We start from the raw sequence: 18,621 nt of genomic DNA, 5'->3' as shown, positions 1-18,621 counted from the left end.
ATTTTTGAAATCTCCTGCCAGGTCTTAGCTGGCCCTGTATAATGCATAGTTGGAGAAGTGAGAAGGAGAAGCTCACTATGGACGGCTCTTCATAATGCAAAGTGATCTAAATGAGATAAAATTCCAACTCACCTTCTAGCTCCCACTTTAGTGAATAAACCCTAAAGAGTCATTTAGTTTATCTGAGAGTGAAGGATTTTTGTGGATTCAGCGTTTATCAGTGCTATTCAGATACCGGGGTTAAGTAAATATTACAGACACTCACAGTTTGGTGAAGAATATCCAGCTTTATTAGTGTGAAGTTTGCAAACCTTTATCTTGGCCAAGCTTTATAAAGACTAAGATAAAAACCAAACATTTGTGAAGACGCTGACCTTGTCTTTTGTAGGCTTTATTGGTTAACAGGGACGGAACAAAGCGGGGATTTATTACACGGATGCAAACTACTAGGACAATGTGTCATTATCTACGATAGATCATAAAAAAGTGCATGTGTATTAATGTCTAATGTCTCCACCGTGTTCTACTGCTTCTCTTTAATTCTGAAATTATCTTAAATTTATATATATATATATATGGGGTAAACATTACAAGCCAGCAGTCCTCATAGCAGAAATCACATTTTCACCAGAAACTGTCACTTTCCTTATATCACAGGCATCATTCGCTATACGCGACTTCCCTTATAGTTCAGCAAAAAGCAGCAAGGCAAACATCACCCAGTAAAACTTACATTTTAATGAAATTAGACCCCAAATTAGTCCCCACTCACTGCTCGCTTTCCACAGAGATACACAGCATGCCGGATACAATGCAGGAATAATATTAGTGATTCTGCAGAGCGACGCAACATCTCATTCATCCAGATCCGCTAATAATGTCACACTTGATGGAGTGTTTGTTACGCGCTATCATTCTAGTCCACACAAAGTTTAAGACTCTATTTCTCAGCTGCTGCTTCATCTGACGAGGCTGACCTCTGTCAGCGAAATGTTTACTGAGAGGGTGTTAGGTAAATGGAACAGCCTCTCTGCGGATGTGGTAGAGGCTAACGTAGTGGTGGAATTTAAACACGCACAAGACAGGCCTTAAGCTATCCTGAACCCAGACGAGACCAAGGACTGATTAAAGTCGTTACATCAGGGAACACGGGCTGCATAGAGGGGCCGAATGGTTCTTATATGCCGTCAGATTCTATGTTTTAAGCTGTGTGTAGTTCCTGCTGCTACCGGGCGTTCCCACACCTTGCGGGTAGAAAAAATAGGACGCTCGCCATACTTAGCTGTTACACTCTTATCTTTTAACTCCAACAAATACAATACCATTTGCGGATCTGGATGAACGTTTTGTGTCACTTCCCAGAATCATTAATATCGTTACATTGTATCCGGCACGCTGTGGATAGCGGACAGTAAGTCGGGACTGATTTTGGGTCTAATTTCATTAAAACGATAAGTTTTACTTGGTGAGGTTTGCTTTCCTGCTTTTGCTGAACTGTTATTATTATTATTATTTATTGTTTTATATAGCGCCATCAAATTCCGTAGCGCTGTACAATGGGAACTATAAGAGAAGCCCCATATGGAATATGATGCCTGCGATATAAGGAAAGTTTCTGTTGAAAATGTGATTTCTGCTATGAGGACTTCCCAGCTACACTATAGAAAAAACGGCACGTTTCACGGTAAATGCCAAATACGCCGATAACCACTCGCACCGCAAACGGAACCAAAGTGAGGACCATCGCTTGGAGCATCGGGGGGAAAGAAACCAGCGGAAGTGACGCGCGCACCCCGGAAGTGGTTGATTATTGGGTTATCCGGGTCACCTTTGTTACATCACGCCGTGTAGGTTCCTTCCTGCAGTCAGCGAGCGGCTGGTGATTGAGAGGACCGGGTGCCTTGTGAACCCGGCTTTCCCCGTAACATGTTCTCCTTGTGCAGCACGGTGCAGCCGCAGGTAAACGGAGGGAGACGGGCAGTGGGCTTGGCTGAGGGTGCGGCTGACACGCAGGCTGTATTCCGGAACGTGTTAGTGTGACGTACGGGGCGAAAGTACGTTACCCGATGTGATCAGCCGGCACGGCAGTTTACGTTGCGTTACTCTGATACAGACAAGCAAATACATGCTGACACATTGTAGCTGTATGGGGGAGGGGATTATGTTAAACTCTGTAACAGTTTTATTATTTTTAGAGCAAGTTGAATTCACTTTCAAAAATAAAAACCTGTTAGCGTCTTAAATTATCTGGCAGGTAGGCTGTCAGTCAGAGGTGTGTATGTGATTGGTGAATGCTAACATGGCATATAACGTGAAACAGATTTAGTCCCACGTTTAGATGTTACTATTTTCTAAGTGTGATGTATTATTATTTATTGGGTTTGTATAGTGCTGTCATTCTGCAGCGATGTACAATGGGTAAACAGGACATTACATGTAGTTTGTAATGTGACAGTTATGGCTTATCCAAGCAAGATGTTAGGAAGGCTTAGGAACCTGGGCTATATTATTTATTGATTTGTATAGCACCATCATATGCTGTAGTGCTGTACATGAGTAAATAGTAGCAATTTAACTTACAGGAATAAAAGGCAAGCTTACATTATTACACAAGAGGTTCTGCAGTGGCAATCTTTGTGCCAGACCGGCAGTATACATGTATCTCGTTCTAAACGTTATAAAATAATATTGCCGGGCGTAAGTATAAACCATCAGGAGGAGAGGGGCTCGGGAAGGTGAGGCTGTTGGCGAGCATTAAGCTGTCAGTTGACGGCCGAAATGGGTCTTCATGGAGTTTCTTATTTGAAGGACCAAAGATAACAAGAGATTCGCCTAAACTAGGGAAGGGTGTTCCAGGGGTAGGTGGTAGGGCTAGAGATGGTTTGGATGAGAAGAAATTAGGTGTAGTGTATATACTCCTGTGAACACCTGCTTGCTGCTTTGTTGCTGTAACGTTAATCCCCTTGGAGGACTTTTTCCTCCTCTGCTTCTGATTTTTGCTTTAGTGTAAGCGGACCTTTAAACGCATAACTGTATTATTTCTGAAATGTTATTCTCAGCTCGGTGCAAGTTGATGTTTTTTTACCTCTAATCAGAAATTCTTCTACTTATAATATTGTGTTTTCCAAGTTGAATGGGTCTTGGTTCAAACTTGGCTACTAAACTGCTTAAATGCCGTGTCCGTGAGTGCCCCTATATATTTATTATATTTATTTATTTGATGTGTCTGTATGTAAGCAAATGTAGTGTTTGATGTTTTACTGAATGAGCTTTTATGACATTGGAAGTCACATCTTCCATTTTTACAGAACTTTACACTGTGACGCTGAGTGCGGGGGCCTGCGTAGTAACGCGTGGATTGGTCCAGTCTGTAGGGTCATGGCTTTGATTGTTATGGTGACCAGGAGTATTTTATTTTGTACACGATCGTAGCATTGCTCCAGCGCTTCCTCTCAGTGCAGAATTAATATCAAACAAATAGAATCTGTCTGTCTACACGTTTGGGGGGATCTGTGTGTCTGTATTGTGCCCGAGGACTGTTACTGGAAGCTCAGTACCCAGCTAAGAGAACGCTCCTCAGTCCCACGGTGTCTTGGTTGACAGGCGTACTTTGAGGCTCCCGTGTACATAGTAACCTTATCCCGCGTAGACTTTCTTCCATTCTGGTTAAACATGTGACCTGCTTATGTAACTCTACAACGCTTTGTTTTATAACAGCACAGTTCAGTTCTTTTTTCCACACTTGCTCCCCGATCTTCTTGTTAATAATATCCTTAAAAGCATATGTTCTGTTCTCTTATCTGTTGGATGTTTTGTGCTTTATGACATTATTGTTATTTATTGTTTTATATAGCGCTGTACAATGGCATACATGTTACCAGTTAACAGTTACACACTTTCTACCTGCAAGCTGGCCCAAGTTCCTTTCTTTTTCGTTATGTTTGGAAGTATTGTATTTTTTTTATTAATAATAATATTATTTTATTATTATCTTTTATTTATATCGCACCAACAATTTACGTAGCGCCTCTTACAATAATCTGATGGCATACGCTGGCATAAGTCCGCGCGGTGTATGAAATATCCAGTACTACGTTTATCGCTCACCATGTCTCTTTTACTCTCTGAGTTTTTGGGGAGAAAGTTTTGTTTCATGCCCAACTTGGTCCTAAACTGTACCGAAGGCAGATCCTAGCTTAACCGCTGACTACTAACTGTATTCGGTGTGTGTGTGTGTGTGTGTGTGTAAAATATGAGAGTGAGGCTGTTTTGTCAATCATTTGCTTTCCTTTTGTAAATAGCACATGTAACTCAAGCCGTAATCTGTGTATGACATAATTAGCGTGAATCTGTAATGTAAACCAGACTAGGGTTTCACATTGGATTTATTATTATTACTCGAGTTAATTTATATAACGCCACCGATCTAGGCAGCGCTTTTTACTTTACCTATGTTCACATATGCAGTTGTGTTAATGTCTGATGTTAAAGACCTATGCCAGGCTACAGACTCGTAGTGCCACCCTTTGCCCCCAGAGAACTGGTCCTCCTGCTGAAATAATGGCATGCTTGAATTCAGATTGATTTGAAACATGCTTTTAATGGATGAAAATGCAACAACTAATCCATAATCAAAATTGTTAATGATTTTCAAAGTCAATTAGTTGAATTAGTCTTAAGACTAAGAACCAGCTCTCCCGCAGCGCTGCAGGGGACCTGAATCCTCCTCTCTGACAGCCGGTGAACGTTGCTGCCCGGTACTTCTATGAGAAATGCCATTGTAATAAATACATAAGAGTACAATGACACACGTTAATGTCAATTTTACATTTTTGATTCTGCTGTTTGTTTGTTTTTAACACCCACTTTGTTAAATTATTTAAAATAAATGAAAAATGTACATGTTTTTTTTATCCGATTAATCGAAAAATTAATCGGCCAGTTAATTGTTTATGAAAATAATCGTTAGATGCATCCCTACATAATGGCGTAATTTTGCCCTCTACAGAACTCCCCCCCTCCAAACCTCTGGTGCCTGCGCCTGTAGGGTATATTCACTGCCAGCCTTGCAAGGGGAAAAGATTATTTAATGGGACCATTCGTCTGTCTTGTGGATTAACGTATACTGTATATAATGGTTGGGATGTCTCTAATAGCTGACAGAGTGCCTGATGTGTAGTAGTAATTTTTCTCTGGAGGCTACGCTATAGTATTAGCTAATGTACCTTTTCGTCAGATAGCCTTTTGTACCGTCAGGTGTTATTTGTGAAGCACGGATCATTCAGCCTCTGTGATCCGCTATAAATGACTTCTGTTTAAACAGCAGCAGCTATTATCGTGCCCTTGGAAACAGAAACGTGGTCGATGGGGGACTTATGATCATTTCACTAGGGTTAAATCTCACACCATAGGAAACTGTTTAACTGTTTTTTGTAGTACATAGTATATAATGTCTGTAAAAACATCCTAAACATTGTGCATTTCCTAATACATACATCCCAACTGTAACGCTTAATACGGGTTCTGTAGAAATTCCATGGCAGTAGATGTGGATCAAGTTGCCTATGGTGTTTACCCCACATTATACTAAAGTATCCCGTTACACGTAAAACCACCCGGTGTGTACCGTATCCCACAGCCCCCTGATTCTCCAGGTCTGTGTCTAGACTGTTCTTGTGCTCTAGAAAATAGAATAGTTACTTGTATCGTGTTCATGAGGCCTTGCAAACAAAATGTGGGAAAACCAGACATTTGTTAAACACTTTTGGCACGTTTACTTCTTGCTTACCGTTAACCGGACAAAACTAACTCGGAACAGGTACATCCAGACAGCCACGACTGAGCTATTAACTATAATCAGTCAGGTGAGATGTACTTTGTTGTCGTCATATACCGGTACTTCTTTTCAGAGTAGCCCGGTTCATGCAGACATGTCTGTCTCTGCTGGTTATTTGATTAAAGGTCATGTACGTTAAACTCATCGATGTATAAGAGGTCAAGGCTCATTTTTGTTCTAATAGCTGGCTGTCTATTATTTACTTTGCATCTCCCACCAGATTTGCGTGTGTTGTTGATACTGGTCTGGAAATAGGGCCACCGTAAGCTAATTTTAACTTGTATGGGATGGGGAAATGGACCAAGGACTGATTGAAGGTCTTTACAGCAGGAACCAGGCAGGCATCAAATTCTTTCTTTCTATGTATATGTTGGATTTGTCTATCACAGATCCCAATGCTCAGGCTGTTAGTATGTCACTTTGTTCCCGTTGTCCTCCCAAGAAAAGCCTTGTTCATAATCCAACCATTTTCTCTTTTTATTTTTATTTAACAGGTAACGATACCTTTAAGCCATCTCGTCACTGCCTTTCATACGCCCAAAACCACAGCCTATTTCCCCAGTTCCACCTCTATCCAGAACCTCCAGCGTGACGTGAACCCCCACAATGAAATCCACACCTCTGAGGTAAGAACCCCTGGAAACTGAGAATACTGTAGGAAAGCGAGAATCCGCTCAGTAACTTGACCTTTTTGTTGTGTAATACTCTGTAAGGTATTTGCTGACGTCATGTCAGGCGGTCAGTTCCGCTTACAATCACACTCATGACAGTCTTGCATAAAAGATCTCTCTAATTGCATCATGCTTTTGTCACCATTGCTGTGAGTACGTAGACAGTATATTTCCCCTGAGTAAGATTCCCGTCGGGTTTTCCCTTCTCACAGAGCTAAAATTGATCTATGGTGCACTTAGGTTTATCTCTTATGCCGTAAATGGACTTTAGCCCTGTTTCTGTGCCCACGCTACGATTACCTGTAGCTGCAGATACAATTATACAGCAGCGCTTATCGATCTATGCGCGCAGCTACAGACCACGCAAAATACATTCTCATTTTGTTTGCTCCATTAAAAGCCACCAAAGATACCAGGAGATGACTTTATTGCACTCGCTTCGGATGTCAAGCCAGGCAGCGTCCTCTGTGGGAATGGACATTTAGTTTATGAATTGTAAAAACTTGCGTTCTGATAACACTTAATAAAAAAATATATATATTTTAGAAAAGAAAAAAAAATCCCCGTGTTTGGAACTTTTTTTTTTTTGTATAACATAACTTGAACACGGTTCTTTTGCTTTGTTGACAAAAATTAGTTTGCTGAACCAGTGAGATCCCAACTTTTTTTTCCCCCCAGCCCACATTCAATCTGAAAGACCTGGGTTTATCTGAGCTAAGAACTAAACAACTGGGCAAGCTTTTCGAGACACTTCTTCCTGGCATCCATGCAGACAAAAAAAGCCCCTCTTCCCGCTGGCACACATCCCATGTCTCTGCGGAGTCATTCTTCGAGAATAAACATGGTGAGTGGGTGGTCCTGTTCTTATACCCTCATTAAAATGCTTTCCTCTTAGACAGTACAATGAAGAAATAACACGTTGCTTCAGTAATGGATTGTTCATCTTTGGGGGAACACTGTGTATAGCCAAGGAAATCTGTATGGAACACTTCACAAAGTGCATTGGAAATTTCATGATTACGTTATATGTTTATAGGGAGAAGCCATGACATTGCTCTTGAGGTGTGTGTGTGTGTGTGTAGATATATATCTATATCTATATATCTATATAGATATATTATAAACAAAAGTCAAGCCAAGGTCGTATTTTCGCTCATAAACCTCATATGTGGAACGCTCTTTTTCATCAGATTTCAGTTTGGTAAACCTGGGCTAACTTTCTCTTTTATGTGTGTTTAAGGATATTCCAAGGTTTTCAATGCTTTGAGCTCATCCTCCTTGCTGAGGCAACAGCCTAGCCCATTAAAGCAAGTTTGTACAGATCTACAGTACTGGCCAGGTAAGGAGACCTGAGTGGATGGAACTGGCATTTCTTAAATAGATTTCAATTTAAAAATCTTTCCACTTAGTGCTTTAGGATTAACCAGAGCCCTCATCAACTTGTACTACAATGTTTTTTTTTTTATATATAGACAATGCTTTGTACTTTGCAATTTAATAAAATTTAGTGCAAGGAACACGTTCTTAATTTTTATACTACTATTCCAGTTCTCCCAATGTTTTTGGTGATGCTTCGTTGTACTGCAGATACATGTTAATAAATAACGCCAAGGCCTGTGCTAGTAATTACAACTTAATTCCCTCTTTGTACACCAGACCACTTCCTAAATGTCTTCATTCATCGAGTTGTTTGTACCATATTCCGCAGCAACTTGGTTAAATACTATTAAATTCACTTTAAGAACTGGATGCCCGTGGGAGAAAAGACTGTTGTTTAATGTAACATTAATGGCAATAGAAATAATGCAAATATATCCTCATAAGGATAAAAAGAGTGAGGGTATTTATAATGTTTAGATGGGTAGCATACAAACTCTTAATACACACAGTGAACAATGTACAGTTTTAACAGATCATTTACATTATATACATCAGTGCTGTATAATTTAAAATTGCTGATCATCTGTAATTGTCCTCGCAGTTTTAATTCAGTCACGAGGCTTTAAAACATTGAAACCGAAAGTTCGACGCCTGCAGTCAACGTCTGAGAGGGTTGCTGAGGCTGAAAGTGTCGCACCGTCCTTCATGAAGGTACGTGTCTTGAAGTCCGGACCGAGCTTGTTCTGTCCTGTTATCCAAATTATCCCAGCCTACACCTTTAAGGAAGAAATAGATGTTACCCCGAGGGACCACTACCAAAACCTTACTATCACTGTCTCCAATTATTTTTCCCAGTCCAGACCTTGAATTTTTAGCTTGCCCTCATTAATTGACATAATTACCAAACCGTAATGTTTTCTTTTAGGGATTTCTGCTGAGAGATCGTGTTCCGGATGTGGAAAACCTGGACAAACTTGTTAAAAGTAAAAATGTTCCTGAGGGTCATCAAGATGCTTTTAAGACAGGATTTGCGGAAGGATTCTTAAAAGCACAAGCTCTCACACAGAGAACCAATGGTAAATCATATAAAGACTAACTCACTCTTGTTCACGCTTATGTTTGGCTAGTGTGTGTGTGTGTGATGCTTTTATGTATCTTTACCTAGACTCGTTGAGAAGAACACGGCTGTTGCTTCTAGTTCTGCTGCTGCTTGGAATTTATGGCTTGTCAAAAACACCATTTTTATCAGGTAAAATCAACTTAATTAATTTCTTAGTGAAAGCTCTGTATACATCATCTTAACTTTTACATCCCCCATTGAATAGATGTGATAGGAAAGAATGTGCACAGAGGGACTGAACAATGGAGTAAGGCAGCGGCATGCAGGATTTGACATTTTCTAATCTATAAACGCTTCCGGAGTCAAATTCAAATTTGCAGTACCGATTCGATTTGAAAAACAGAATCTTTTGTGAGTCTCTATTGTTTCATTCTTTAACATTCTTATTTTCAGTTCGCTTCCGAACAACATCGGGACTTGATGCAGCTGTAGATCCAATTCAGATGAAAAATGTGACTTTTGAACATGTAAAAGGGGTGAGTAGAAATATATTTTTACGCTATCAGTGCCACTAGACAACTTATCTTTCAGAGCCTGTGGAAACGTCAGTGAAATATCTAACCAGACTTTGTTGTTGAACAAAAGGCAAGAAATGAGTGATTAGTTATTGCTTTATAAAGAATTTCCGTGACACTGACTTTGGGTTGCCTAGAGCATATCCAAAAAGGCAGTGTTATCAAGAACACAATTTGTTTTATTCCTTCTCCTCTGCTATAAACTTAGTAAGGAAGAAAAAGAAACGCATTACCAAAATCTACCACAAGATGTCACTGTTAGATATTGACATAGGACTAGGTTAATGATCACAGACCGTCAGCAAAACATGGTGGCGCTTAATAGTGAGTCGGTTTGCTTGCAAATGTATAGGTGTAATAGTTTTTTTTTATTTGTGTAGTTTGTATGTTTCCATATATAAAGAGCTACTCTTATTCACTGCCCTGCTACTGCTTCAGTCTCTGGGGTATCAGGCAGGCATGCCAGTTAATGGACTAATAAAATTCTTAGTACTTATATTTAAAAAAAACCAATATATTTTCTTCTATGTATACAGGTTGAAGAGGCAAAAAATGAGCTGCAAGAAGTTGTTGAGTTCTTGAAAAATCCCCAGAAATTTACAGTGCTAGGAGGCAAGCTCCCTAAAGGTAAGCACAAAACAACCTTGGTAATTTAGCCGCTTCACGATCGATGATGTGCCAGACACATCATGGGAAAATGGTCAGTTCAATATGGCATTAAACGAGCTTAGAAAGCAACCAATGGTTGCTTTCTTCACTCAAGTGGTCTTACTGTAATGACTCAATGTCCCCAGGGACCCCTTGTGAACCCTCCCCGGGGGAGTCGATGACTGCCGTATACAATATGTCACCAGATGCCTGATTTAAAAGAGCTTAGGAGGACATCCACAATCTCCCTCTAAGCTTAAACGGTGTTGCTGAAATGCCTTGATAGCAAGGTGTTCAGGGAAATTGAAAACACACCCCAGGACACACTGTGACCGCTACAGAAAGCCCCAGACCCTCCTGAGAACTCTGATGGTTGGATACAGGTACTGCATTCAACCATGCAAGTCAAAGTAGCCCGGCTTACTAATCACAATTGGTAAAATAAAAAAGTGTGGTAACATGTCAAAATAATTCTCTGGTGACCACCATCAGGGGAACCGTCCAGTTCTTCCAAAAAAAAAAATCCTGGCATGGAAAGTTAAAATACTGGCATTGGAAATACCCATGGGGTGTCTAAACACAAGCACCACAAAAATGTTAAAACAGCCTCGCTCACAAACGGTTAAAAAAAAAAAAAAAAAGAAAACAACTTGATCCTTAAGGGGGTTAAAAAGAAATTAATTGTGTAAAAATCCTATAACAGAGACATGCCATGTTGCCATTTATGCAGCAGTTCTTTAATAACACAAATTTTCTGAATATTATGTTTCTTTCAGGTATATTATTGGTTGGACCCCCTGGAACCGGGAAGACTCTCTTAGCTCGAGCTGTTGCCGGAGAGGCTGATGTTCCGTTCTACTATGCTTCTGGTTCCGAGTTTGATGAGATGTTTGTTGGAGTGGGAGCAAGTCGCATCAGAAACCTTTTCAGTATGTCTTGATTATATTTTCTTGGTTTTAAATGTTCTCTGTCGGAACACAAATTATGTTCTTAATACTATACCAAAGTCATTTCCACTCGGCAAGTGCACTGTAGGATACATTTTTATCGAACAGGTGGCTTTTTTTTTTTTTATTTTCTTTTCTTTTCAGGTTTATGATCACCCAAAATATTAACACATTGTCCTAATTGATCTGTGCTATAAAATGATTCTTGGCCACATATAACTCCCTGAAGCACATTGTATTGAAAAGGAACCTCCACCATTCCCCCCCCCTTTTTGCTGAGATGTGATATTTGAACTTTGTCTTGTCAGGGGAAGCCAAGGCCAATGCACCTTGTGTAATATTCATTGATGAGCTGGATTCTGTGGGTGGCAAAAGAATCGAATCTCCCATGCATCCATACTCCAGACAAACCATAAACCAGCTTCTTGCAGAAATGGATGGGTAAGCACTATTAGCTACTGGAAACTTTTTTTTTTATGATTTTAATTTGGCTGAGCAATACATTGACCTGCATTTCTATCCTTTGTATCCCTTCAGCTTTAAACCCAATGAAGGTGTCATTATCATAGGAGCAACAAACTTCCCTGAAGCGTTGGATAAGTATGTTTCGCAATGCAGTTACATTGGCTGGGTATATTTTATTAACTTGAGCCTGCTACATAAACCAAATGTTTAATTAAAACCTAACCTTCATTTGAAATCGTAGAAAATATGTAAATTATTTAAATCAACTTAAAAGGTATAGATGGACAAGATTTAAAAATTATTGTTCCCCTGGTCTCATTATTCACATAAATATGACCAACTACCCTATTCACCTGGCGGCCATCCAATACTGAAAAATGCCCGTAAATAATGAGATGGATTTGGGTTTAATGGAACAGGCTACCAGTCTTTCAAAAGAACGTAGCAGCCAGGTGTGAACGTGATAGTCCAGAGATGTCATGCTGTGTCTTCATCTTCTCTTCAGTCTCTGTTCGTCTTGTGGCTCGTACCACGTGAAGCAGGTTACTTGCCCCCGCGGCATCACCATGACGTAGCACTATGAAGATGTGGTTGCAGGGCTTCTTGTCAAGGCTTTTCTTGTCTATGTCGAAGCTTCAAATCACCCTGATGGAAGCGCTGTAGGGCAATAGTCCCGACACCAGCAAAATACAGCTTTTCCCGACTTTTTCCTGAATTTTTTTTATCTGGACCATACTTCCATTTCTTTTGAAACTACGTGTTTTTAGTACCCTTTTACTTTGCATGCAATAAAGCCTTCTCTCTGCCCGTTTCAGTGCGTTGGTGCGTCCTGGCCGCTTCGATATGCAGGTTACAGTCCCCAGACCAGATGTCAAGGGTCGCACTGAAATCTTGAAGTGGTACCTCAGCAAGATAAAGTTTGATATGTGTAAGTTGGAAGAATGTTTGGTCCCCCCCCCTCCACAGTTTCTGTATTTTATACTCCAACACGGGCACAAAAATCACCTCTTACCAAACTATACATATAATGAGAATTCAAGCAGATTTCAAAGTGACAAATTCTACTGTTACTGATTTAAACCGTTCTTTTTAAGACTTTGCGCTAATATTTGAACTAGAGCATGGTTGGTGTTCCTACATCCACTGTTGAGCCCATGTGAGAGATTTACTAAATGTCCCTGATTTTCAACCATTGTAACTGCACATTCCTTGTGCACGAGCTGCTTTCACCATGTCTAAGTTCACCAGACTTGTGTCCTTGTTGACTTTATTCAAGACTTCAGGGAGATGTTGATGGTAGTTGAGCCATTAGGCTTCTACTCGCTTCCATTTAAGCTTAGCAGGGTCCCAGACAGTTATTGGAGAACACTGCAAAGACATGTTAAGTCAGGGTGAAGTTGTCATGGCCAAGTTTTTTTTTACAATTTATCACCCTTGATGTTCAATTTACCAAAAGAAACAACACTAAAGGCTGAATTAGCTCTTATTATCCAATAACCAGAACAATATGTTTCTAATTAAATGGGCATTCATTTTGGGGGGGGGGGACAAATAATACATTTCCTTATAAAACACAAACATGCTGTATTGTGATGTGCCATCCCTACATACAGTGTACAAGTAGTTTTGTCATGTTTAAATGACCCTTTATACACTTGACTATTCTTTTTTTTCTAGCTGTTGACCCTGAGATTATAGCCCGCGGCACGGTAGGCTTTTCCGGAGCAGAGCTGGAGAATTTGGTGAATCAAGCTGCGCTAAAAGCTGCCGTGGATGGGAAAGATATGGTTACGCTGAAGGAGCTGGAGTTTGCAAAGGATAAAATACTCATGGGTTGGTTTTAGAGGATTTACTCTACAATAAATTTAGTTAGTCTCAGGAAAAATAATTCTCTGCTTGTGTCCTATAATAAAGCTGCAGTTGAATAGGGGGGACATGATGGCCTTTTTAGCCATTGGTTACTATCCCAACCCCTTACAGATTGTAGTGCTCCTCCAAGCCCATCATGTGACTACTTAGACCCACTAAATTTATGTAATTAGGTGCTACACTTGGGGGCAATTTTTCCATTTTAAGTCCAAGCCACATGGACTAGCCTGTGACCTAAATGCCCTACAGGCTGCTAAGAACAGCTGAAACCATAGTACATTTAATTACAGTTACAAGCTGAAGACTCTGGTTGTCCCCATGCCGTAGAAAAGAGGTACCCCTTGGGACTATGGGTACTAAATGATGAGGGAATGGAACTGGACCTCTGAATTTCTTTTTCCTTTAAAAATGTTTTTAGATTAAATTAACTATCCCCATTATCAATACAGATTGAGGTGAAGATGGAATGAGTGCTTATTGGGCAATCCATTGGTGGACCCTAGGACAAGCTATTTGTAGAATAACAAGAGTGTACAACTTGCTTTTCTTTATACCCCACCTAAGTGATTGTGCAAATAAACCCATAACGGTTGTATTTTGATATGTGTATTTCAGGTCCTGAAAGAAGAAGTGTGGAGATAGACAACAAAAATAAGACAATCACTGCCTATCATGAGTCCGGTCATGCGATTATTGCTTATTACACCAAAGATGCTATGCCTATTAATAAAGCCACCATAATGCCCCGAGGTCCAACTCTTGGACATGTAAGTCCGTATGTTTGTACAATGTCATGTAAAGAAATGTTCTGTATCCTGCAGAATGTGTACTGAAAGAACAGTTTGGAGGCGCTACAGCTAAACCTATAATAGTTCTTTTGTTAATGGATGGAAATAGGAAGACAAATGGGGTGATAACAGGATGAAGGAATTAAGTTTTTTTTAAATTCATTTCACTGGATTGTATACATAATAATAAATAGGTGGAGGGGTAGAAACAGAACCTATAAATTATGGAACATTTTATTCGGAGATTTTTGCTAAATGCAAATAATCCAAAAGCACATGCCCTCTTTGTGCATTCATTATACAAGATACAGACGATACGCATGTCATTTGCACGGCATATTGCTGGGCGGCTGGGGAAAAAGAGTAAATGCAAATGGGAACTTTATATATAGTATAACATGTAATACATATTATAAATTGCATTTACAAGGACAATGCCGCAAAAGTTAACGTGCATATGATGGCTGGTGTGTCTCTTTAAAATGGTATCCTATCTTTGTTTTGCAGGTGTCTCTTCTACCAGAGAATGATAGATGGAGCGAGACCAGATCTCAGCTTCTTGCTCAGATGGATGTGAGTATGGGTGGCCGAGTGGCCGAAGAAATCATCTTTGGGGCAGAGAACATCACCACAGGTAATCTAAAGATAGAGACCTTTTTAAAGTTTTGACTTAAAATCCAGTCTTAAATCCTGACCCATGCGGCTTTGTGTCGTTTACAAACAGGTGCATCGAGTGACTTCGACAGTGCTACCAAAATAGCAAAGCTAATGGTAACCAGGTTCGGGATGAGTGAAAAGGTAAAATGACATTGAGGGCATTTTAATAGAAGACTGTGTGTGTGTGTGTATATATGTATATTTATATTTATTGTGATATGCTTTTTCTTTTTCTTTTTCTTTTTTTTTTTTCCCCCCGTTCACAGCTTGGGGTCATGACTTACACTGATACAGGCAAGCTAAGCCCAGAGACTCGCGCGGCTATCGAACAAGAAGTTAGAACTCTCTTAAAGGTGAGGTTGTCATTTATTTTTAAATGCTCTGGAAGGTAGCACGCATTTTTTTTTTTTTATTTTGTAGTTTGGGGGCAAGAAAGGGTGTTTTTTTTTTTTATTGTATATTTCTAGCAGTTTTTTTTTCTACCTATTTTACATTAAATTTTTTACATTTTCTTGTAACTGAATGGTTCCCCTTATGTTGTCATGGTGATATGACTGGTGTCCTTATTATTTGTAAGTTTTATCACATTTTTATTTATTCAACCAAGCAGGGCTGCATTGCAGGGCTTATCGCAGACCCTCTTGGAAGCTTTTTACTTTGATTCTGGCCCAGCAAAACTGTGCTGCTGCGATCTTGAGATTACTTTCGTTTTGGCAAATATGATCACTCCAGAGAGCGTTCACACAGCGCCCCTGCATATTTTTTGGTGTTGTGCAATGGCTCAATATAGAGGGATTGTAGCAACACTGGCTGAGCAAAGAAAGCAATTGTCAATTGCTCACTATGCTCATTTAACCCTGGGACATGCCTGGCATGTCAGTTGTCATTAACTGTGTGTTTTTTTGTGACTTGCCTGGCAGGTTAGTCGTCCCGAGGGGGTTAAGCATATTAAGGACACACATACACACACACACCTGATACAAGACCAGTGCATGCTCCGAATTATTGATGGATATATTATGTTTGAATACACTTTAAATTCAAGCAAGGAACGCCGTGAATATGGATGGATGGATGTGTGTGTATATATGATATTAATTTTGATGGGGAAAAATGGTCCATCCATCATTTGCTTTTCCCTAAAACAACTTTCTTCCTTTCTATACAATGTAATAAAGTTTTAAATTAGGGGTGAGTGAGAAGGCAGAGAACTTCAGGACCGTAGACTGATTATTATAATGCTGGTTCTGGCACAGATGGGGGCTGATCGCTGGGCTTCCATGAGATGAAATGTTTGGTGACAAACATTGCGTGAGATGAAGTGTTTGTCAGCAAAAAACACAATAAATGTCATTAAGGTGAAACATGTGACGGTTTCCCTTTTAACTTTTGGACTTATTTCAATATTCATTAGATGTAAAATATCACTGAGTTGAGCTCATTTTTATAAGATAATGTTGGTAGAACTAAAGATTTCTAAGCGGTATTTTTTAATTGTGAAATCTTGTCAGCCATGATCCTCGGCTGTCTGCGCATGAACACGCGTGCTATGGGTGTGCACATTGTCACTGGACCCAGTATCTCCCTGTCTGTGCCTTTGGCCCAGAACCCTGTTTGTCAGCCTAGAATGCATTCTAGTGAAGGGTTTAATTAGCCCTAAATATTGTTTCACACAGACTATGCAGGGCATTGGAGGGTTCAGGTGGCATCATTTTAGTTTAAAATATGTTTTAAGAATGAACTCTTCTGTTAACTTCACATATTATATTTTTCTCTTAGGACTCATACGAACGAGCAAGACATATTCTGAAAACACGCGCTAAGGAACACAAAAACCTCGCCGAAGCTTTACTGATGTATGAAACATTAGATGCTAAAGAAATTCAGATGGTCCTCGAAGGGAAAAAAGTTAGATGATTTTTGGTGGCTTTCCGTTTCCCATTTAATATCACTTCAGCTTTCTTTATATTTACTTTCACATTTGTCTGAGGGTATGCCAAAATCTTCCTATGTTTTGAGTTCTCAATATTTCTTCGTGTTTGTTGTTAAGCCACGCTTGGGTCAAAGTAGGCCATGGATTCAGAAACCGCTCAAGTGGGAAAAGAAGTGCTCTGGATGACCGTTCTCGCAAGACCTGAACACAGCTTCGCGGACGTTACACGCGGCTGTATGTTGATCAGAAATCTAGGGTTAATCTTTATTCCACTTGGACGTTTGGTCACGGCTTTGAAAGCCCCACCTAATCCTTCAGCCCGCGGCACACACTGTGGCGTTCTGCACGTTTACAGAAAATATTGATTGCTCTTAAGTGTAGTTCTTGTTTTTGTGCTTACTGCTTCTGAGAAACAGTTGCACGTCCCTTTAAAATACACAGAAAGAATGATATATTTTGTAGAATGCTGTGCAGTTGACACATTTTTGTGGGCACTTACCAGCTCATGCACTTTCGCAAGGTAACACCATTTTTCTATAATTGCGAATGAATGAAATATCCTAGACGTCCTATTAGAACAGCTGCTATAGTGCATGAATGTCTCACAGAGCTGACAAACAATGGTGCTTTTACCACGTGATAACGAGCAGTCAGTTGTGGGTTTTTTTTTTTATGCTCAGACATTTATGGTTAATGCTGGATTAGTTGAACGCTGTAACCACAAATGGGTCAAAGTGCATTGGTCTCAAAAGACTGGATCCTTAGATCCCGATAGCCAGAAGGGAATGACGTGTACTCATTTGCAGTATGTGAAACACAAGTGGTTGCCATGTTCAATGTGATTCCTTAAGAGATTAGGGAATAAAAAGTACTTGAAGATATGACCCAGATTGTTACGAGTCTCGTCCAGGTTGCTGGCGGTTATAACCATGTGTAAGGCATGATTTAAGGCGCTGTACTCTGTGGGTAGAGAGCCTTCAAAGACATCTGAAAATCTGATACAGCTTGGAGGAGGGGGTGCTATATATAAAAGGTCATTAAGTTGGAAAAGTGGTTGTTTCACAGTAGAAACCAATGGGATGCTCTTATGAGCAGGAACATTTTATTGGTCGCTATAGTGATAAGAACTTTAAACTAGAACCCAGTTTTACGTATACCTCCCCAGAGTCTTTTTAAAGAGTTGACATAACTTTCCACCTACAATGTTGTTTATGGATGCCATAACCATATTATGGCATTTTGGAAAACTGCGCAGGGCACACCCTGCCAAGTAAAGGATGGCTTACTGTAAATGTTTTTTTTTTTTTTTTAGTTTTTTTTTGTTTTGTTTTTTTTTTGGAACCTATGACCTAAACTCTGATTATTTCAGTATATTTTGTATGTCTACTTGCCCTTCCAAGTGATATCTTTTAATGATCGTTCTGAACATGAACAGTCAATGTTGACTTCTAGTCTACATCAAGAATGCAGGAGGCAGATGTGAAGTTACCCTTTACCAAAGAACAATGGCTCTTCTGTATAAAAAGGTATTCTGGTGCAAAGTTTGAAAAGCGGTCATAACAGCCGATTCTGGTTACTGGACGATTGCATTGTTATGGTCCAACTTTGTAGGTCTAACCTCTGGTGTTTTTTTTTTTTTTTTTTTTTATTATTATATATGAGTGAACAAGGCTCATCTAGGGTAGCTTGTAAAGTTTGCCTAAATGATTTGGAAAACTTATTTTTGCTCCGTTTCTTGTTTTATTGCAAGACCTAATGCTGAAGTTACCTTGTATATCTCGTGCAAATACAA

General features: G+C 39.7%; 1 protein-coding gene across 1 annotated transcript; it reads left to right on the top strand.

The window, feature by feature from the left end:
• The first annotated feature begins 1,848 nt into the window (after window positions 1-1,848).
• YME1L1 (YME1 like 1 ATPase) lies at window positions 1,849-17,276 on the top strand. Its single transcript, XM_053467479.1, has 19 exons — window positions 1,849-1,959; window positions 6,331-6,462; window positions 7,186-7,351; window positions 7,748-7,846; window positions 8,489-8,598; window positions 8,813-8,963; window positions 9,053-9,136; window positions 9,401-9,483; window positions 10,059-10,149; window positions 10,947-11,099; window positions 11,426-11,558; window positions 11,655-11,717; window positions 12,398-12,510; window positions 13,260-13,415; window positions 14,067-14,218; window positions 14,747-14,873; window positions 14,964-15,037; window positions 15,163-15,249; window positions 16,676-17,276. The coding sequence occupies exons 1-19, from the start codon at window positions 1,927-1,929 to the stop codon at window positions 16,811-16,813; spliced, it is 2,145 nt and encodes a 714-aa protein (XP_053323454.1). The 5' UTR covers window positions 1,849-1,926; the 3' UTR covers window positions 16,814-17,276.
• The last annotated feature ends 1,345 nt before the right edge of the window (window positions 17,277-18,621 follow it).

This window comes from Spea bombifrons, chromosome 5 (genome assembly GCF_027358695.1).
Source record: "Spea bombifrons isolate aSpeBom1 chromosome 5, aSpeBom1.2.pri, whole genome shotgun sequence".
Taxonomy (NCBI): Eukaryota; Metazoa; Chordata; class Amphibia; order Anura; family Pelobatidae; genus Spea; species Spea bombifrons.
The sequence above is the reverse complement of the archived record's forward strand: the minus strand, read 5'-3'. Positions and strand labels throughout refer to the sequence as shown.